Here is a 20,591-nt window from a genome sequence, read left to right as displayed (position 1 = left end):
AGCGAGAGGAGAGGCAGTCGGGAGAATGAAAACAACCAGAGAGGAGAGGCAGTTGGGAGATTGAAGACAGCACGAGAAGAGAGAGTCAGGAGATTGAAAACAGCACGAGAGGAGAGGCAGTCGGGAGATTGAAAACAGCACGAGAGGAGGGGCAGTCGAGAGATTGAAAACAGTGCGAGAGGAGAGACAGTCAGGAGATTGAAAACAGCCCGAGAGGAGAGTCCATCGGGAGATTGAAAACAGCGCAACTGGAGAGGCTGTCGGGAGATTGAAAACTGCGCGAGGGGAGCGGCAGGCGGGAGATTGAATACAGCGCGAGAGGAGAGTCGGCCAGGAGATTGAAAACAGCGCGAGAGGAGAGTCGGCCGGGAGATTGAAAACAGCGCGACAGGAGAGACAGTCGCGAGATTGAAAACAGCGCGACAGGAGAGACAGTCGCGAGATTGAAAACAGCCCGAGTGGAGATGTGATTGGGAGATTGAAAACAGCGCGAGAGGAGAGACAGTCGGGACATTGAAAGCAGCGCGAGAGAGACAGTCGGGACCTCAAATGTAATCAGCTCTGTATTATTACCTGAGCCATAAGCAAATGGGCATCAGACAAATAAGATTAGAGAAATAAATGTGTGGCTCAAAGACTGGTGTGGTAGAAGTGGATTCCGGTTTGTGGGATACTGGCACCAGTACTGGGGAAAGTGGGATCTGTGTCATTGGGACAGTCAACACCTGAACTGTGCTGGGACCGGTTTTCTTGTGAATTGCACAACTCGGGAAATAGAAAGTGTTTTAAACTAAATCATGGGGGCAAGGAATCAAATTTGGGAAGGTGTGGTATACCACAAGGTAATAGAGGAAGGTATTAACATATGAAATGATAAACAGGCCGTGACAGGAAGGGACCGAGGGTATAAATCTAAGAATAGATCAACAGATAAGGCTAATGGGTACAAAAATAATAAAAGGACAAAACTTAAGGTTCTGTATCTGAATGCATGTAGCATTCAAAAAAAACGGATGGACTGATCGTGCAAATAGAAATTAATAAGTATGATCTAATAGCCAATACAGAGACATGGTTGTAGGATGGGATATTCTGGGACCTGAATATTGAAGAGTATGCGACTTTTAAGAAGGAAAGGAAGTTAGGAAAAGGTGGAGACGTGGATCTGTTAATTAAAGATGACAATGCAACAGAGAGAGGGATGACCTAACTTCAGGAAACCTGGATATAGAAGTGGTTTTGGGGAGAGATGAGGAATGATAAAGGTAAGAAGTCACTTGTGGAAGTGGTGGACAGGCCTCCTAACAGTAATCACGTAGGAGGACAGGGTATCAAAGAAGAAATAATGGGAGCTTATCTGAAAGGTACAACGACTATCATGGGGGATTTTAATCTACATATAGACTGGAGCAACCAGATGGGCAAAGGTAGCACAGATGACAAATTCATGGAATGTTTTTGGAATAATTTCTTAGATCAGCCACATGGTGAGCTGCAAGAAATATACATGGGCCAGGGTTTTCTGAATGGTGGGGTTTCCCTTCCTGCCATCCAAAGAGTCGGGATACTGGCTGCTCCCGCCATTCAATGTTCCAATGAGCATTAATTGGCTGGAGGTGAGACTTCTGCCCCTCATTGGCGAGGAAGCCCACTTCAGAGAGCTGCTGGCCCATCTGATTGGCTAGCAGCCTTCTAGGCCCTGCAGCATGAGAAGCTGCAGTGAACAGGAAGGACTGGGGCTGCAAGCAGTCCACACAGTCTAAGTTCCAGGAGCTCAAAACCATGGGGTTTTGGGGGGGGGGGTTCTCAGAGTGGAGAAGGGAGGTGAGGCCCAGGGAGCTGAGTGGGCAATGGGGGTGTTGATGGAGAGGTCTGGGGGGAGGGAGCAACCACAGTGGCCAGACCTTGTGGGCAAGGTGCCCAAAATTGAAAGGAGCTGCCCAGCCCTCCTTCCTGCCTGAGGTCTGAGCAGGATCACTCTCTGGGCATCCTCCCTGCTGCTGAACTCCTCCTGCCAGCCTGAAAATTGGGGCTGGGTGGGAAATGATCCCTAAGTGGTCATTAATTGGCACCTAAGAGTTTCAACTGAGGCAAGGGTGGGCTGGCCACCCTAGGCCATGCCCATCCCACTGTAAAATTGTGGAGAGGTCGGAGCACATAGGCGCCTGGTGGGAAGAATTTTACTGGCCCTCCCCCACCACCTACAAATCCGCCAGTGGAGGAACGTAAAATTCTGTTCATGGCGACCCTCCATGAATCTAAAGTGTGATTATTTCTAAATTATGGAAGCAGAAGACGGAACATTATGTAAAAACAAATTTTCCTCATGTCGCCTTTGCTTCTTGTCAGCCAGCTTAATTCTGCATCCTCTTTTCCTCAACCCTTCTACCAATGGGCACAGTTTCTTTCTATCTACTCTGTCCAGACCCCTCATGATTTTGAACACCTCTATCAAATTTCCTCTCATCCTTCTCTTCTCCAAAGAAAACAAGTACAGATTCTTCAATCTATCCACGTAACTGAAGTCACTCATCCCTGGAACCATTCTTGTGGCTCTTTTCTGCCCTCTCACATCCTGTGCCTTCCTCAAGTCTGTTTTCCAGAATTGGACACGTTACTCCAGTTGAGGCTGAACCAATGTTTTGTAAAGGTTCATTTTTGTGAAGGTTGTTTTTTCTGTTGTCTCTGACTCTTCCCTTTTACCTGATGGTCTCTAGCACTGTTTCTCACTCGTCATTTTCACATTGGTGTAAGTTGCAGGTTGTTGTTAACCTGTTTTTCTAACTACCAAACATCACTTTATGAAAGTGGGAGTCACACTGAGCTACAGTTCTTTCTTTGACTTATTAACACAGTTGCATTGTCTATGGCCTTCACTCAGTAGGCACTGTATCATCAGCAAGCTCAGCCTCTTCTACATTTCTTGTTTTGGTGGGTCACATACCTCTACCCTCCCCCCCAGACATGAGTCTGAGTCTGATGAGCTGTCACAGGTCAACACTGGACCCATGTGCCAGGGTCAGGTCTTCCTGATGTAGTTGGTCCTAATGGCAGGTGAGCTTTCATTCCTCATACTTGAGAGAGATTCAGATGAACCCTGAGTAACCTGTGCCTTTCTTTCCCCTCAGGCTTTCTCAGCATTTTTCTATGTCTTTCGTTTTTTGAACTTAACTTCAGGAAGCCCAAGTCTGGACATGGCCAAAAGGACAATTGAAGAATTCTGCTCCAGGAACTGGGCAGAGGTAAGAGATCAGAAAGCAGCCAAACCCGGCACATCTGGGCTTGCCCCAGATACGACAGATAAACAGTGTTGGGGGATGAGTGGTAGGGGGAGGTTTGATGGACATACCACAGGGAAATAAACATACAAAGATTATGGGTGATACCACATGGATACAGGGGTTTCAGACTGTGCTACAGAGACAGGTATTGTAAAGGTCCCTTTCCATTACGCCATCTAACACACCCCATCCCCTTTGTGTCATCTCTCACAGAATCACACTGTGTAGAAGAGGCCCTTCGGCCCATCGAGTCTGCACCGACACGTGAGAAACACCTGACCTACCTACCTAATCCCATTTACCAGCACTTGGGCCATAGCCTTGAATGTTATGAAGTGCCAAGTGTTCATCCAGGTACTTTTTAAAGGATGTGAGGCAACCCACCTCCACCACCCTCCCAGGCACCCTTCCAGACCGTCACCACCCTCTGGGTAAAAAGGTTTTTCCTCACATTCCCCCTAAACCTCCTGCCCCTCACCTTGAACTTGTGTCCCCTCATGACTGACCCTTCAACTAAGGGGAGTAGCTGCTCCCTGTCCATGCCCCTCATAATCTTGTACACCTTGATCAGGTCGCCCCCTCAGTCTTCTCTGCTCCAATGAAAACAACCCAAGTCTATCCAACCTCTTTTCATAACTTAAATCTTTCATCCCAGGCAACATCCTGGTGAATCTCTTCTGCACCCCCTCCAGTACAATCACACCCTTCCTATAATGTGGTGACCAGAACTGCACACAGTACTCCAGCTGTGGCCTCACGAAGGTTCTATACAACTCCAACATGACCTCCCTACTTTTGTAATATATGCCTCGATTGATAAAGGCAAATGTCCTATATGCCTTTTTCACCACCCCACTAACATGGGGATGTCTGCCTTCAGACATCTATGGACACACACGCCAAGGTTCCTTTGTTCCTCAGAACATCCTAGTGTCATGCCGTTCATTGAATACTTCCTTGTCAAATTACTCCTACCTATCACTTTTCAGGGTTAAATTCCATCTGCCACTTATCTGCCCATTTGACCATCCCGTCTATATCTTCCTGTAGCCCAAGACACTCAACCTCACTGTTAACCACCCGGCCAATCTTTGTGTCATCCGTAAACTTATTAATCCTACCCCCCACATAGTCCTCTATGTCATGTATATAAATGGCGAATAATAGGGGACCCAGCACAAATTACAAATTACCCTGTATCCCATGTGCATTTGCCATCTTTATAAGTCTCCCATGTGGGACCTTGTCAAAGGCTTTGCTGAAATCCATATAAATTACATCAACTGCACTACCCTCATCTACACACCTGGTCACCTCCTCAAAAAATTCAATCAAATTTGTTAGGTATGACCTCCCTCTGACAAAGCCATACTGACAATCCCTGATCAAACCTTGCCTCTCCAAGTGGAGATAGATTCTCTCCTTCAGAATTTTCTCCAATAGTTTCCCTACCACTGACGTGAGACTCACTGGTCTGTAGTTCCCTGGCTTATCTCTACAACCCTTCTTAAATAGTGGAACCACATTAGCTGTTCTCCAGTCCTCTGGCACCTACCCCGTGGCCAGAGAAGAATTAAAAATTTGGGTCAGAGCCCCTGAGATTGCCTTTGCCTCCCCCAGCAGTCTGGGACACAAATCATCCGGACCTGGAGATTTGTAGACTTTTAAGCCTGCCAACACTTCCAATACATTGTCACTCCCTACATCAATTTGCTCAAGAACCTTGCAGACTCTCTCCCCGAGTTCCATACCTTCATCCTCATTCTCTTGGGTGAAGACGGATGTGAAGTATTTGTTCAACGCTCTACCAATATCCTCTGGCTCCAGCCATAGATTGCCCCCTTGGTCCCTAATGGGTCCTACTCTTTCCCTGGTTATCCTCTTCCCATTATAGAATCTCTTGGGATTTTCCCTACTTTTACCAGCCAGAGCTTTCTCACATCCCCGCTTTGCTCTCCTAATTGCTTTCTTAAGCTCCACCCTGCACTTTCTGTACTCCACTAATGCCTCCGCTGATTTGTTCCCCTTGTACCTGCTAAAAGACTCTCTTTTCCTTCTCATCGTATCCTGAATATCTCTGGTCATCCATGGTTCTCTGGACTTGTTACTCCATCCTATCACCCTAGAGGGAACATGTTGAGCCTGTACCCTCTGTATTTCCTTTTTGAACACTGCTCCTCTGTAGATTTCCCAGTCTACCTTGGCCAGTTCCTGCCTTATTTTACTAAAATCCACCCTCCCCCAATCCAAAACATTTTTTTGCAACTTGTCTATTTCTTTGTGCATAACAAGCTCTCACTGCCATTTTGTTTTCAATTAGAAACTATTTTGAGTATTGAGCTGATAGACACTGGTTTGAGAGTGTGAACTAATTCTGTGTGTGATTAATAGAACCAGAAGTTGTGAAAAATGACTCAATAAAATTGCAGCTTGGTTCTCCCAACTCCTTTTAGGGAGTGAACCAGTTCAGTGTTAAATCTGATTTCAATTTTTTGCTCTTTTTTTTCCTTGGGGCAACTGTTGCCTTGCTAGCTTCTGACAAATCATATTTAAAAATCGAAAGACGACTCCTGCAGTTATCCATTAAATAATTAATGTGTCAGTGCAATAAGTTCAATTTTTGGGACTTCACAGGTGATTGCTGCGTACCCAAATGAGAGGCATGACAGGCTGAGAGACTACTGCACCTCAGCAAACTATATCTATATCTTGTTAGGCGATGGCTACAAGTTTAACTCCAGCACCTGGGAGAATATAGTTTTCAAACAGAAGGTAAGTCCTTAAGATACAAGGGTGAGGCAAATAAAAAGCACGCAGGAATGCTGAGCCACAGTGCGTTGGCTGCAGTTCCTACCACCGCAAGTGAGCTGGCGTGTCCACTGACAAGAGAAAAGGAATATGTTTGACCTTTGGTCTCATAGTAAAAAGGAGGGGGGATTGAGACACAAACAGGGTTAATACGACAAAACAGAACCAGATGTACACAACCCAAGGGGAGTGAAAAGCCCCCACTGTGGTCATTGGCCAATGAGGGCCTCATGGACACAAAAACAGAAAATGCTGGAAAAACTCAGCCGGTCTGGCAGTATCTGTGGAGAGAGAAACAGAGTTAACGTTTCGAGTCTGCATGACCCTTCTTCAGAGCTGAAGAGAAGTGATGAAATTTATACTGTTTGGGGGGGTGGTGATGGCAGGTGGAGCTGGATAGAAGGACAGCGAAAGGTGGGGACAATGGAGGGATTGAGAAAGATGTCATGAACTGAAGGACAAAGGGAGTGTTGGTGGTAGTGGTTAGACCTCATGGACATGGACCAAGAGCACTGCCAGATCTTGAAACTTAGAAACATAGAAAAGAGGAGCAGGAGTAGGTTTGTCAGCCCTTGGAGCCTGCTCCGCCATTCAATTTGATCATGGCTGATCCTCTATCTCAACACCGTACTCCTGCTCTCTCCCCATACCCTTTGACACCTTTGGAGTCTAGAAATCTATTTCCTTCTTAAATATATTCAGTGATTTTGCCTCCACAGCCTTCTGTGGTAGAGAATTCCACAGATTCACCACCCTCTGAGTGAAGACATTTTTCCTCATCTCAGTCCTGAATGGTCTACTCCGTATCCTGAGACTGTGACCCCTTGTTCTAGACCCCCAGCCAGAGGAAACATCATCCCTGCATCCAGTCTGTTCATCCCTGTCAGAATTTATACGTTTCAATGAGATCTCCTCTCATTCTTCTAAACTCCAGTGAATACAGACCTAGTCGGCCCAATTTCTCCTCGTATGACAATCCTGCCATCTCAGGAATTAGCCTGGTGAACCTTTGCTGCACTCCCTCTATGGCAAGTATATGCTTTTTTAGATAAGGAAACCAAAACTGCACACAATACTCCAGTTGCGGTCTCACCAGGGCCCTGTACAGTAAGACATCCTTGCTCCTGTACTCAAGTCTCCCCACAATGAAGGCCAACATACCATTTGCCTTCCTAACTGCTTGCTGCATCTGCATGCTTGCTTTCTGTGATTGGAGCACAAGGACACCCAGGTCCCTTTGTACATCAGCATTTCCCAAACTACCAATATTTATATAATACTCTGCCATTCTGTTTTCCCTACCAAAGTGGATAACTTCACACTTATCCACAGGGATGCATCTGCTATGTATTTGCCCACTCACTCAACTTGTTTAAATCGCCTTGAAGTCTCTTAACATCCTCCTCACCACTCAAATTCCCACCTAGTTTTGTGTCATCAGCAAACTTGGAAATATTACATTTGATTCCCTCATCCAAATCATTGATATATATTGTGAATAGCTGGGGCCCAAGCACTGATCCCTGCAGTACCCCACTAGTCACTGCCTGCCACTCCGAAAAAGACCCATTTATTCCTACTCTCTGTTTCCTGCCTGCTAACCAATTCTCAATCCATGCCAATATATTACCCCCAATCCCATGTGCTTTACTTTTGCACACTAACTTCTTATATGGGACTTTATCAAAAGCTTTCTGAAAATCCTAATACACCGCATCCACTGGTTCTCCCTTATCTCCCTCCTACTGGTTACATCCTCAAAAAACTCCAGTAGGTTTGTCCAGTAGGTTTCCCTTTTAAAATCCATGTTGACTTTGTCTAAGCCCATTGATATTTTCTAAGTGTCCTCTTCTCACATCCTTTATAACAGACACTAGCATTTTCCCCACTACTGATGTTAGGCTAACCGGTCTGTAATTCGCTGTTTTCTCGCTCCCTTGTTTTTTGAATAGTGGGGTTACATTTACCACCCTCCAACCTGCTGGGACTGTTCCAGAATCTACAGCATTTTGGGGGAGGTGATGGCTTAGTAGTATTGTCGCTGGACTAGTAATCCAGAGACCCAGGTTTCTGAGGACGCGGGTTCGAATCACAGAATCTCACAGTGCCGAAGAGGCCCCTCGGCCCATCGAGTCTGCAGTGACACAAATCCCAACATGGCAGATGGTGGAATTTGAATTCAATAAAAATCTGGAATTAAAAGTCTGAGGATGACCATTAAACCATTGTTGTAAAAACCCATCTGGTTCACTAATGTCCTTTAAGGAAGGAAATCTCTCGCCCTTACCTGGTCTGGCCTACACATGACTCCAGAACCACAGCAATGTGGTTGACTCTTCAGGGGGCCTGAAATGGCCTAGCAAGCCACTCAGTTGTAACAAACCACTACAAAGTCACAAAAAAAGAATGAAACCAGATGGACCACCCAGCATCGACCTAGGCACCGGAAATGACAACGGCAAACTCAGCCCTGTCAACCCTGCAAAGTCCTCCTCACTAACATCTGGGGGCTAGAGCCAAAATTGGGAGAGTTGTCTCACAGACTAGTCAAGCAACAGCCTGACATAGTCATCCTCACGGAATCATACCTTACAGATAATGTCCCAGACACCACATCACCATCCCGGCAGGACACACCCAGCAGAGGTGGCAGCACAGTGGTATACAGTCTCATGGCATCAGGTCAAACATGGGCAAGGAAACCTCCGGCTGATTACCATATACCACCCTCCCTCAACTGATGAATCAGTGCTCCTCCATGTTGAACACCACTTGGAGGAAGCACTGAGGGTAGAGAGGGTGCAGAATGTACTCTGGGTGGGGGATTTCAATGTCCGTCACCAAGAGTGGCTCGGTAACACCACTACTGACTGAGCTGGCCAAGTCCTAACTGACATAGCTGCTAGACTGGGTCTGCGGCAGGTGGTGAGGGAACCAACAAGAGGGAAAACATACTTGACCTCATCCTCACCAACCTGCCTGCAGCAGATGCATCTGACCATGACAATATCAGTAGGAGTGACCACTGCACAGTCCTTGTGGAGATGAAGTCCTGCCTTCACACTGAGGATACCCTCCGTTGTGTTGTGTGGCACTACCACTGTGCTAAATGGGATAGATTTTGAACAGATGTAGCAACTCAAAACTGGGCATGCACGAGGTTCAGTGGACCATCAGCAGCAACAGAATTGTACTCGAGCACAATCTGTAACCTCATAGTCCGTCATATCCCCCACTCTGCCATTAACATCAAACCAGAAGATCAACACTGGTTCAATGAAGAGTGCAGGAAGGTATGCCAGAAGCAGCACCAGGCAGACATAAAAATGATGTGTCAACCTGGTGAAGCTATAACTCAGGACTACTTGCATGCCAAACAGCATAAGCAGCAAGTGATAGACAGAGCTAAGCGATCCCACAACCAACAGATCAGATCTACACTCTGCAGTCCTGCCACATCCAGTTGTGAATGATGATGGACAATTAAACAACTCACTGGAGGAGGAGGTTCCACAAATATCCCCATTCTCAATGATGGAGGAGCCCAGCACATTAGTGCAAAAGATAACACTGAAGCAATTGCTACAATCTTCAGCCAGAAGTGCTGAGTGGATGATCCATCTTGGCCTCCTCCGGAGGTCCCCAGCATCACAGATGCAAGACTTCAGACAATTCGATTCACTCCGCGTGATATCAAGAAATGGCCAAAGACACTGGATACTGCAAAGTCTATGGGTCCTGACAATATTCCAGCAATAGTACTGAAGACTTGTGCTCCAGAACTTGCCGCACCCCTAGCCAAACTGTTCGAATGTAACTACAACATTGGTATCTACCCAGCTATGTGAAAAATTGCCCAGATATACCCAGTACACAAAAAGCAGGACAAATCCAACTCAATTAATTATTGCCCCATCAGTCTATTCTCGATCATCAACAAAGCAATGGAAGGGGTTATCAACAGTGCTATCAAGCAGCACTTGGTTAGCAATAACCTGCTCACTGACGCCTTGGTTCAAACATGGACAAAAGAACTGAACTCCCAAGGTGAAGTGAGAGTGACTGCCCACCTGCAGGCACTTAATGCTCATTTGAATGTGAAATGGCTGCAGGGCACTTGGAGTTGGCAGCAATGTGTTCCCAATCAACTCTTTGGATGGCAGGAGGCGAGACTCCAGCATCTGAAAATTTCAGGCCGTAGGCACTCTGGTGGAATGGTCGAAGAAGTAGCAGATGAAATTTAATGCAAAGAAATATGAAGTGATTCATTTTGGTAGGAAGAGGTAGTATAAAACAAAGGGAGTTCAGGAGCAGAGGAACATGGGGGCATATGTGTACAAATCATTGAAAGTGGCAGGGCAGTTTGAGAGAGACATTAATAAAGCATACAGGACACTGGGCTTTATAAAGAGGAGTTTAGAGTACAACCGGTGTTTGACACTATCTGTACCCCACTTACCCGAGCCTTGTTTATGATATTCTTGGAGGGTGAAAATGGAAAATGTTGGCCCTTGCCTGGGAAGCTGTGGTTAAAAGTACCTTAGCCGCAGAAACATTGGCTCTAGTGGAAGCAATAGATATGTGGTTCTACTATTCAAATATTTTCAGGGAAGTTCTATTCAAGGGGAATTCTGAGAATAGTTTGTCTATTGTAACAATTACTTTATTTAAGTGTAAGTGAGATTTGATACACTCAATATTTGAGTTTCATAGAACCAGCACGGACAAGACTCGCTGAATGGTTTTTTCATTACCCATTAGGGTGGTGGAAGTGAAAACAATGCATGATTTCAAAAGGAAATTGGATGTGCACTTGAAGGATTCAAACTTGCAGGGCTGCAGGGATTGAGTGGGGGAATAGGATTGCTCCATGAGGAGTCGGCATGGATTCGATGGGCCGAATGGTCTCATTCTGTGCTGTAAATGACTCTAAGTTGTGATAAACTTGTAGAAAACACTTGTTCGACCCATTTTTAAAAAATTATTTCATGGGATGTGAGCACCGCATGCAAGGCCAGCATTTGATGCCCATCCCTAATTCCCTTGAGAAGGTGGTGGTGATGGGCTGACTTCATGAACCATTACAGTCCATCTGATTCAACGTTTCTGTAGTGGTTTGGTAATTCTGACCATTTCAGAGGGCAGTTAATAGTTAACCACGTAGCTCTGGATCTGGAGTTACCTGTAGGCCAGACTGGGAGAGGGCAGCAGATTTTCTTCCCTGAAGGACATTAGTGACCAGATGGATCTTTATGACTACTGATAATAGTTTCATGGTCACCATCACAGAGACTAGCTTTTAATTCCAGGTTTATTAATTAATTGAATTTAAAGTGCACAGATTTGAGGTAACTGGATTGGCGTAAAAAGCAATGGTGACATGAGGAAAATCTTTTTTATGCAGCAAGTAGTTAGGATCTGGAATGCACTGCTGTGGAGACATTCAAGAGGGAATTGAATTATTATCTGAAAAAGAATAATGTGTAGGGCAATGGGGTGAAGGCAAGGGTGGGCACTGGGTAAGTTGCTCTTTCAGAGAGCCGAAATGATGGGCTGAAGGACCTCCTTGTGTGCTGTAATCATTCTATGATTCTGTTCTATTGCACCAAGGTTATGAACAGTCTGATTTCATCTCAAAACTGGCAGGGAGATGGATGGAATTGGTAGCTGGGAACAGAGTTCGGAGCTGGGGCTGAAGAATATGGCTTCAGTCTTCTAAATATTTGATCAGAAGAAATTTATGGTCTTCCAGTAGTGGATATCAGATGAGCAGTCCAATAATTTAGCAACAGTGGAGAGAGGTGGTGGTGAGGTAGAGCTGGGTGTCATCAGTGTACATGTGAAAACCAACACTGCGCCTTGGATGATGTTGCTAATGGAAAGCATGTAGAGGCAAAATAGCAGGGGCCCAAAGACAGATCCAGAGGTAATGATACAGGAGCGGATAGAGAAACCATTGATCTGGCTAAGATAAGAACGGAACCAGGTGACAGCAGTCCCACTCAGCTAGACAACAGTGGAGGAGGATGGAGTGGTCAACCATGTCAAAAGCTGCAGACAGGTCGAAAAGGATGAGAAGAGAAAGTTTACTTTTGTCACTGTCACATAGGATGTCATTTGTGGCTTTGTGAAGAGCAGTTTCAGTAGTGGCAGATGTGAAACCTGATTGGAGGGATTCAAACACGGAGTTCTGGTAAAGATGGGAATGGATTTGGGAGGTGACAACATCTTCAAGAACTTTAAAGAGGAAAGGGAGGTTGGAGATAGAGCGGTAGTTTGCAAAAAGTCAAATGTTAGAGGGGTGATGTTGGCAGATTTAAAGGACAGAGGGACAGTACAGAAAGAGAACCCTTAATGGGCCAAGGGAACAGAAGGTGGGTCTCATTGACAAGATGAGCTTGGAGAGGAAATGAGGGGAAAGAGAAACTAGAGAAAGATACCAGTTCAGGACTAAGGCTGGGGAGGGGGTTCAGTAATTGCTGCCTCAATCTAAGATATTGTTTGTGCAGTTCCTGACATATAGAAACCAAGTGACTATTATGTAACCACATGATTTTGTAGAACAGACACAAGTGTTCACAACTGCTGAGTGTCCATTGTCCCTGTCTCTGACTTGTCTTTACTGTGTAGGCGAGATAAGATTGAGCTTCTGTGATGGTTCCCAGGGTCAATTGACTAGCTAGCATGGTGTAAGCTCACATATGAAGAATAATCACTTGGGGGAGTCCGGCTGCAGTGTCCTGGGCCCCAGGAATAGTCCACGTCTTCAGGAGAGTGGGATACATGTTAAACTAGTTGGCCAGGTCCATTGTGAATGTACATATGATTGTAAGAAGGATTGTACAGTCTTAAGCTGGCAGAGTGAAAGCTCCCACTATCAGACATATTTTAAAACAAAATAATGTGGGGTTAATGAGACTGCCACTGATGTTCATGACACATTTCTTTCTTCGCCAGGTCGGAAGTACAGCTATCGGGTGGACTCTGGGCTATATGCTGAATCTCACCAACATGATCCCTTCACAATCTCCAATTGTTGTAAAGGCTCAGTATAAAACACTCTGGTCTGCTGCCTGCTTCTTCCTTGTACTGGCCATCTTATTATCCCTGGCCAGTCTACTGGTCAGCTGGCTTGATTTTAAGCAATGCAAAACCCAATCGCTTGCACGGAGTGAGAATCAGGCCCAGTGATTCCAAGATTAAAGGTTATCACTGAAGGTGAGGCACAACTGTGATGTTTGTACAATAAATTAACATTTTGGTTGCATCTGAATATGTTGTTGGCATTATTTGATTCAGTAGCTTTTCTATGTCAATGCAGATAGTAGCTCACACGTAATGTTTACACCATGTAATGCACACTGGGTCAGAATCTCTCACATTCCTCATACCAGAATAGTTCAGGGGCTTGGGATTGGGCCTGGGTCAGGGAATTTTGGATGTCAATGAAGGAATTGGATCAAGGTTGGGATGAGTGTTAATTGTGAACTTGGTTAGAGCAGGGTTTACATTCAGGTAAGGTTCTGACCTCTGATATTAGCCGATTCTTAGGTCCAGTTTTCTGCAGTGGTGCCAGCAGCCACAGGGCAAACTAGTCTCAGAGAAGGGACATGAAGCAACTCTTATGTCCCTTATTTGCATCTACAAATGTGGTAAGGCTGGTTTCGGCCTTTAGGTGTGAGAGAAGGACGCTTCATTTTTGATCTTGCCCAACATGGCCGCTGATACAAAATGTATACACGCTTCCTGATCACCATTTTGAGGACATAGTAATGCCTGAAACACATGCACAATACAAATTGATTTCTAGGCCAGTTTTTCTCCTAAAGTGGATCTACATTTAATTTGATTTGTCCCTTTATAATCTCAGTGTATAATTGTTGCAAACAAGCTTCTATCCATTCCTTACCATAGGCTCAACCTGTAGGACCACACCTTACAGAGAGAGATAAACATGCTACTTTGGAAATTTAAGATTAACTTTATCAATGAAGCTGACTCTGGGTATACATGGAAGACTAACACAACATTAATACAAAATCAAAATGTCACAGATGATGGAAATCAGAAATAAAAACATAAATATGCTGGAAATACTCAGCAGGTCAGTCAGCATCTGTGGAGAGAGCAATAGAGTCAACATTTCAGGTAAATGACCTTTCATCAGAACATGGAAAAATTAAAAATATGTCAGGTTTTAAGCAAGTGAAAGTGGTGATGAGAGAAAAGCACAGAGGGGAAGGTCTGTGATAGGTTGGAAGGGAGAAGTTAAATGACAAAAGTGATAATGGTGCAATAAATAAAGGGGCAATAAGGGGGCAAGAAACAAGAGAAGCTGTACGTTTTTTTTTGTTTTTGGGATGTGGATGTTTCTATCCATAATTGCCCCTTGAGAAGGTGGTGGTGAGCTGCCTTCTTGAACCGCTGCAGTCCATGTGGTATAGGTACACCCACAGTGCTGTTAGGGGAAACATTAGAAGCTACTATTAAAGATGCTATGGCAGGGCACTTGGAAAAATTCAAGGCAATCAGACAGAGTCAACATGGTTTCGTAAAAAGGAAATCATGTTTAACCAATTTATTGAAGTTCTTTGAAGGAGTCCAGGTGCTGTAAAGGCTTCCCCTTTACCCACAGCACCTGGACTCCTTCAAAGAACTTCAATAAATTGGTTAAACATGATTTCCTTTTGGTGGGTGTACCACACTTAGATTTCCAGAAGACATTTGATAAAGTGCCACATCAAAGGTTATTGTGGAAAATAAAAGCTTATGGTGTAGGGGGTAACATATTGGCATGGATAGAAGATTGGCTCGCTAACAGGAAACAGAAAGTAGGCATAAATGGGTCATTTTCTGGTTGGCAGGATGTAACGAGTGATGTGCCACAGGGATCAGTGCCGGGACCTCAACTTTTTACACTTTATATAAATGTCATGGATGAAGGGACCGAAGGAATGGTGGCTAAATTTGCTGATGACACAAAGATAGGTAGGAAAGTAAATTGTGAAGAGGACAGAGGAGGCCACAAAGTAACATAGATAGGTTAATTGAGTGGACAAAGGTCCGACAAAGGGAGTATAATGTGGGCAAATGTGAAATCGTTCATTTTGACGGGAAGAATAAAAAAAAGCATATTATATAAATGGTGAGAGATTGCAGAGCTCTGAGACGCAGAGGGATCTGGGTGTCCTAGTGCATGAACCACAAAAGTATGCAGGTATAGCAAGTATTGGGAAAGCTAATAGAATGTTATTATTCATTGTGAGAGGAATTGATTACAAAAGTAGGGAGGTTATGCTTCAGTTGTACAGAGCATTGGTGAGACCATATCTGGAGTATTGTGTACGGTACTGGTCTCCTTATTTAAAGAAAGATGCAAATGCGTTAGAAGCAGTTCAGAGGTTTACTCCACTAACATCAGGAATGAGCAGGTTGTCTTATGAGGAAAGGCTGGACAAGTTAGGCTTGTAGCCACTGGAGTTTAGAAGAGTAAGAGGCAACTTATAAATATTACATATTAATTGAAACCTTAAGATCCTGAGGGGACTTGACAGGGTAGAGAGGATGTTCCCTCTTATGGGAGAATCTAGAACTAGGGATCACTGTTTAAAAATAAGGGGTCACTCATTTAAGACAGAGATGAGGATAAATTTTTTCTCTGAGGGTTGAGAGTCTTTGGAACTCTCTTCCTCAAAAGGCGGTGGAAGCAATTCACATGAAAACTAACATTTTTAAGACAGAGCTAGATAAATTCTTGGTTAAAAATGGGTTGAAAGGTCTTCAGGAATTGTGGGATTGAGGTTACATTCAGATCAGCCATGATCTTATTGAATGGCGGAGCATGGTGAGGGGCCGAGTGGCCTACTCCTGCTCCTAATTGGTATGTATATTCGTAGGAATCGTAGAAAGGGAGTTTGGATTTTGACCTAGCGACAATGAAGGAATGACAGTATAGTTCCAAGTCAGGATGGTGTGTGACTGGAAAGAGAACTTGCAGATGGTGGCATTTCCTTGCATCTATTGCCCTTGTCTTTCCAGGTGTTCGAGGTCACGGGTTTGGAAGATGCTGTTGAACGCAACATGGCCAGTTGCTCCATTCCTTTCTTGTAGATAGTACACACTGCTGCCACTATACAAATGTTTAAGTTGGTAGATGGGGTGCCAATCAAGCAGGCTACTTTGTCCTTGATGGTGTCAAGCTTCTTGAGTGCTGTTGGAGCTGCACTCATCCAGACAAGTGGAGAGTATTCCATCACTCTCCCAACTTGTGCCCTGTAGATGATGGACAGTCTTTGGGGAGACAGGAGGTGAGTTACTTGCTGCAGGATTCCTAGCCTCTGACCTTCCTTGTAGCCACAGTATTTATACGGCTAGTCCAGTTTCTGGTTAATGGTAACCCCCAGGAGTTCAGCAATGGTAATGCCATTGAATGTCAAAGGTACATGGCTATATTCTCTCTTTTTGGATATGATCATTGCTTGGCACCTATGTGGCGCAAATGTTACTTGCCACTTATTAGCTCAATCCTGAATGTTGTTGAATGTTGCTGAACATTGTGCAATCATCAGTGAACATCCCACTTCTGACCTTATGATGGAAGGTAGGTCATTGATGAACCCGCTGAAGATGATTGCGTCTAGGACACTACCCAAAAGAGCTCCAGCAGCTACGTCTTGACTGAGAAGATTGACCTCCAACAACCACAACCATCTTCTTTTGTGCTAGGTATGACTCCAACCAGCCGAGAGTTTTCCCTCCGATTCCCATTGACTCCAGTTTTGCTAGGGCTCCTTGATGGCACACATGGTCAAATGCTTAAAATAAAAACAAAAAACTGCGGATGCTGGAAATCCAAATCAAAAACAGAAACAGAAATACCTGGAAAAACTCAGCAGGTCTGGCAGCATCGGCGGAGAAGAGCACAGTTGACGTTTCGAGTCCTCATGACCCTTCAACAGAACTAAGTACAAATAGGAAAGGGGTGAAATATAAGCTGGTTTAAGGTGGGGGGGGGAGGGGGAGAGAAGTGGGGGGTAGTTGTTGGGACAAGCAGCCAGTGATAGGTGGAGATAGCCTAAAGATATCACAAACAAAAGAACAAAGAGGTGTTGAAGGTGGTGATATTATCTAAAGCAATGTGCTAATTAAGAGTGGAGAGCAGGACAAGCAAGGTACAGATAGCTCTAGTGGGATTAGGGTGAAATAAGACTAAAAGGGCATAAAAGGTATAGATAAACGATGGGTGGAAATACATTTAAAAATAATGGAAATAGGTGGGAAAAGAAAAATCTATATAAATTATTGGAAAAAACAAAAAGGAGGGGTGCGGTTGTTGTCTGGCGCACTGACCTCTACCTCGCGGAGGCTGAGCATCAACTTGCAGACACTTCCTCCAACCTCTCCCTGGACCATGACCCCATCACTCAACATCAAGCCATTGTTTCCAGGACTGTCACTGACCTCATCTCCTCTGGAGATCTTCCTTCCACAGCTTCCAATCTGATAGTCGCCCAACCTCGGATGGCACGCTTCTACCTCCTACCCAAAATCCACAAACAGGACTGTCCGGGAAGACCAATTGTGTCAGCCTGTTCCTGCCCCATGGAACTCATTTCTCGCTATCTTGACTCCCTTCTCTCTCCCCTTGTCCAGTCCCTTCCCACCTACATCCATGATTCCTCTGACACCTTACGTCACATCAACAATTTCCAGTTCCCTGGCCCCAACCGCCTCCTCTTCACCATGGACGTCCAATCCCTCTACACCTCCATCCCCCACTGGGATGGTCTGAGGGCTCTCTGCTTCTTCCTCGAACAGAGGCCCGAACAATCCCCATCCACCACTACTCTCCTCCGTCTGGCTGAACTTGTTCTCACACTGAACAATTTATCCTTTAACTCCTCTCACTTCCTCCAAATAAAAGGTGTGGCTATGGGTACCCGCATGGGCCCCAGCTATGCCTGTCTCTTTATGGGGTATGTGGAACATTCCTTGTTCCAGTCCTACTCCAGCCCCCTCCCACAACTCTTTCTCCAGTACATCAATGATCACTTCGGTGCTGCTTCATGCTCTTGTCGGGACCTGGAAAAATTTATTAATTTTGCTTCCAATCTCTACCCCTCCATCATTTTCACATGTTCCATCTCTGACACTTCCCATCCCTTCCTTGATCTCTCTGTCTCAATTTCTGGTGATAGACTGTCCACCAATATCCATTACAAGCCTACCGACTCCCACAGCTACCTTGACTACAGCTCCTCACACCCTGCTTCCTGTAAGGACTCCATCCAATTCTCTCAGTTCCTTCGCCTGATGCTACCTTCAAAAACAGTTCCTCTGACATGTCCTCCTTCTTCCTTAACCAAGGTTTTCCACCCACGGTAGCTGACAGGGCCCTCAACCGTGTCTGGCCCATCTCCCGCGCATCTGCCCTCATGCCTTCTCCTCCCTCCCAGAAACATGATAGGGTCCCCCTTGTCCTCACTTATCACCCCACCAGCCTCCGCATTCAAAGGATAATTCTCCAGCATTTCCGCCAACTCCAGCATGATGCCACCACCAAACACATCTTCCCTTCACCCCCCCTGGTGGCATTCCGTAAGGATCATTCCCTCCGTGACAGCCTGGTCCACTCCTCCATATCACCCCCTACTCCTCAACCCCCTCCCATGGCACCTCCCCATGCAAACGCAGAAGATGCAACACCTGCCCCTTCACTTCCTCTCTCCTCACCGTCCAAGGGCCCAAACACTCCTTTCAAGTAAAGCAGCATTTCACTTGCACTTCCCTCAACTTAGTCTACTGCATTCGTTGCTCCCAATGCGGTTTCCTCTACATTGGAGAAACCAAACGCAGACTGGGTGACCGCTTTGCAGAACACCTGCGGTCTATCCGCAAGCATTACCCATACCTCCCTGTCGCTTGCCATTTCAACACTCCACCCTGCTCTCTTGCCCACATGTCTGTCCTTGGCTTGCTGCATTGTTCCCGTGAAGCTCAACGCAAACTGGAGGAACAGCACCTCATCTTCCAACTAAGCACTTTACAGCCTTCCGGACTGAATATTGAGTTCAACAATTTTAGATCTTGAATTCCCTCCTCCATCCCCAGCCCCTTTCCGTTTCTTCCCCTTCCTTTTTGTTTTTTCCAATAATTTATATAGATTTTTCTTTTCCCATCCATTTCCATTATTTTTAAATGTATTTCCACCCATCGTTTATCTATACCTTTTATGCCCTTTTAGTCTTATTTCACCCCACCCCCACTAGAGCTATCTGTACCTTGCTTGTCCTGCTCTCCACTCTTAATTAGCACATTGCTTTAGATAATATCACCACCTTCAACGCCTCCTTGTTCTTTTGTCTGTGACATCTTTTGGTTATCTCCTCCTATCACTGGCTGCTTGTCCCAACAACACACCCCACCCCCCCACCTCCCCAAACCAGCTTATATTTCACCCCTTTCCTATTTGTACTTAGTTCTGTTGAAGGGTCATGAGGACTCGAAACTTCAACTGTGCTTTTCTCCGCTGATGCTGCCAGACCTGCTGAGTTTTTCCAGGTATTTCTGTTTCTGTTTTTGTCACGGTCAAATGCTGCCATGATGTGAAGGGCAGTTGCTCTCACCTCACGTCATGAGTTCAGTTGTAAGAATCCCAACGCATGTATTGACCAGTTTGTGGTAGGCCATGGTAGAGTATCCCCTGGCAGATTTCTCAACTAGTGTGTCAAGGAAAGGCAGTTCATTTGACTGCTCCATTTCAAAGGTGAATTTGAGTGCAGGATGGAGCCCATTAAGACATGTAAGGAAATTGTCACATGCAGCTCCAGATTTAAATATAACAAACGTATCATTCACATAGTGGAAATATGCGAGGAATGGGTGGTTGGGTGTCATTCCACACACTTTAAGATTGGTCTTATTGGCAACCTTGTAAATAGGGCCCGAGCCCAAGCCATTTGCTCAGGGTGCAAGCTTGATGCTGAAATAGAGCGCATCAAAGGCATCCTGTGGATCAGATCATTTCACTCTGTATATCGCACAAACTCATGAACAGGCCTAAGGCCACCATTTTCAGTCCTAAAAAGCGCCCAGTTTACCTCAGATTAACCTGGAAGGGCAAGATATCTCAAAAATTTGAGCAACAGGTGAAGCTAGCTGTTTCACGCTGCTACTATGCAGTAGCAACATGAGTGGTTTCTCAATCTGGAAACATCTTCTGCCTACTGTACAAATGAGTAATGTGGTATATGAATTTCAGTGCCAATGTGATGTTAGGTATGTACGCCGTACATCCCAAAGACTGGCGGATCATACCAAACAGCGTGTCCCAGCCACTATTCACAATGGGCAGGGTACAGACCATACCTAACCAGCCAGTGCTTGCAAAATTCAAAACACAGTGTCCAACATTAGATGTGATTCTGCAATTGGACAACATTTGCTAAATAATCCTCTGTGTGCTAAGAATTACATTGCAAACCAATTTAAGATTGTCAGCTG

The 20,591-nt window shown here is 45.2% G+C and overlaps 1 protein-coding gene across 1 annotated transcript in view; it reads left to right on the top strand.

Moving 5' to 3' along the window:
• The window catches only part of LOC144685322 (ectonucleoside triphosphate diphosphohydrolase 8-like), a 91,980-nt gene extending 78,700 nt beyond the window's left edge, over positions 1-13,280 (top strand). The window contains 3 exon segments of the mRNA XM_078549732.1: positions 3,129-3,242; positions 5,916-6,053; positions 13,047-13,280. Coding sequence (XP_078405858.1) covers positions 3,129-3,242; positions 5,916-6,053; positions 13,047-13,280 — 486 coding nt within the window.
• The last annotated feature ends 7,311 nt before the right edge of the window (positions 13,281-20,591 follow it).

Source organism: Cetorhinus maximus, chromosome 10, assembly GCF_964194155.1.
Source record: "Cetorhinus maximus chromosome 10, sCetMax3.hap1.1, whole genome shotgun sequence".
Taxonomy (NCBI): domain Eukaryota; kingdom Metazoa; phylum Chordata; class Chondrichthyes; order Lamniformes; family Cetorhinidae; genus Cetorhinus; species Cetorhinus maximus.
The sequence above is the reverse complement of the archived record's forward strand: the minus strand, read 5'-3'. Positions and strand labels throughout refer to the sequence as shown.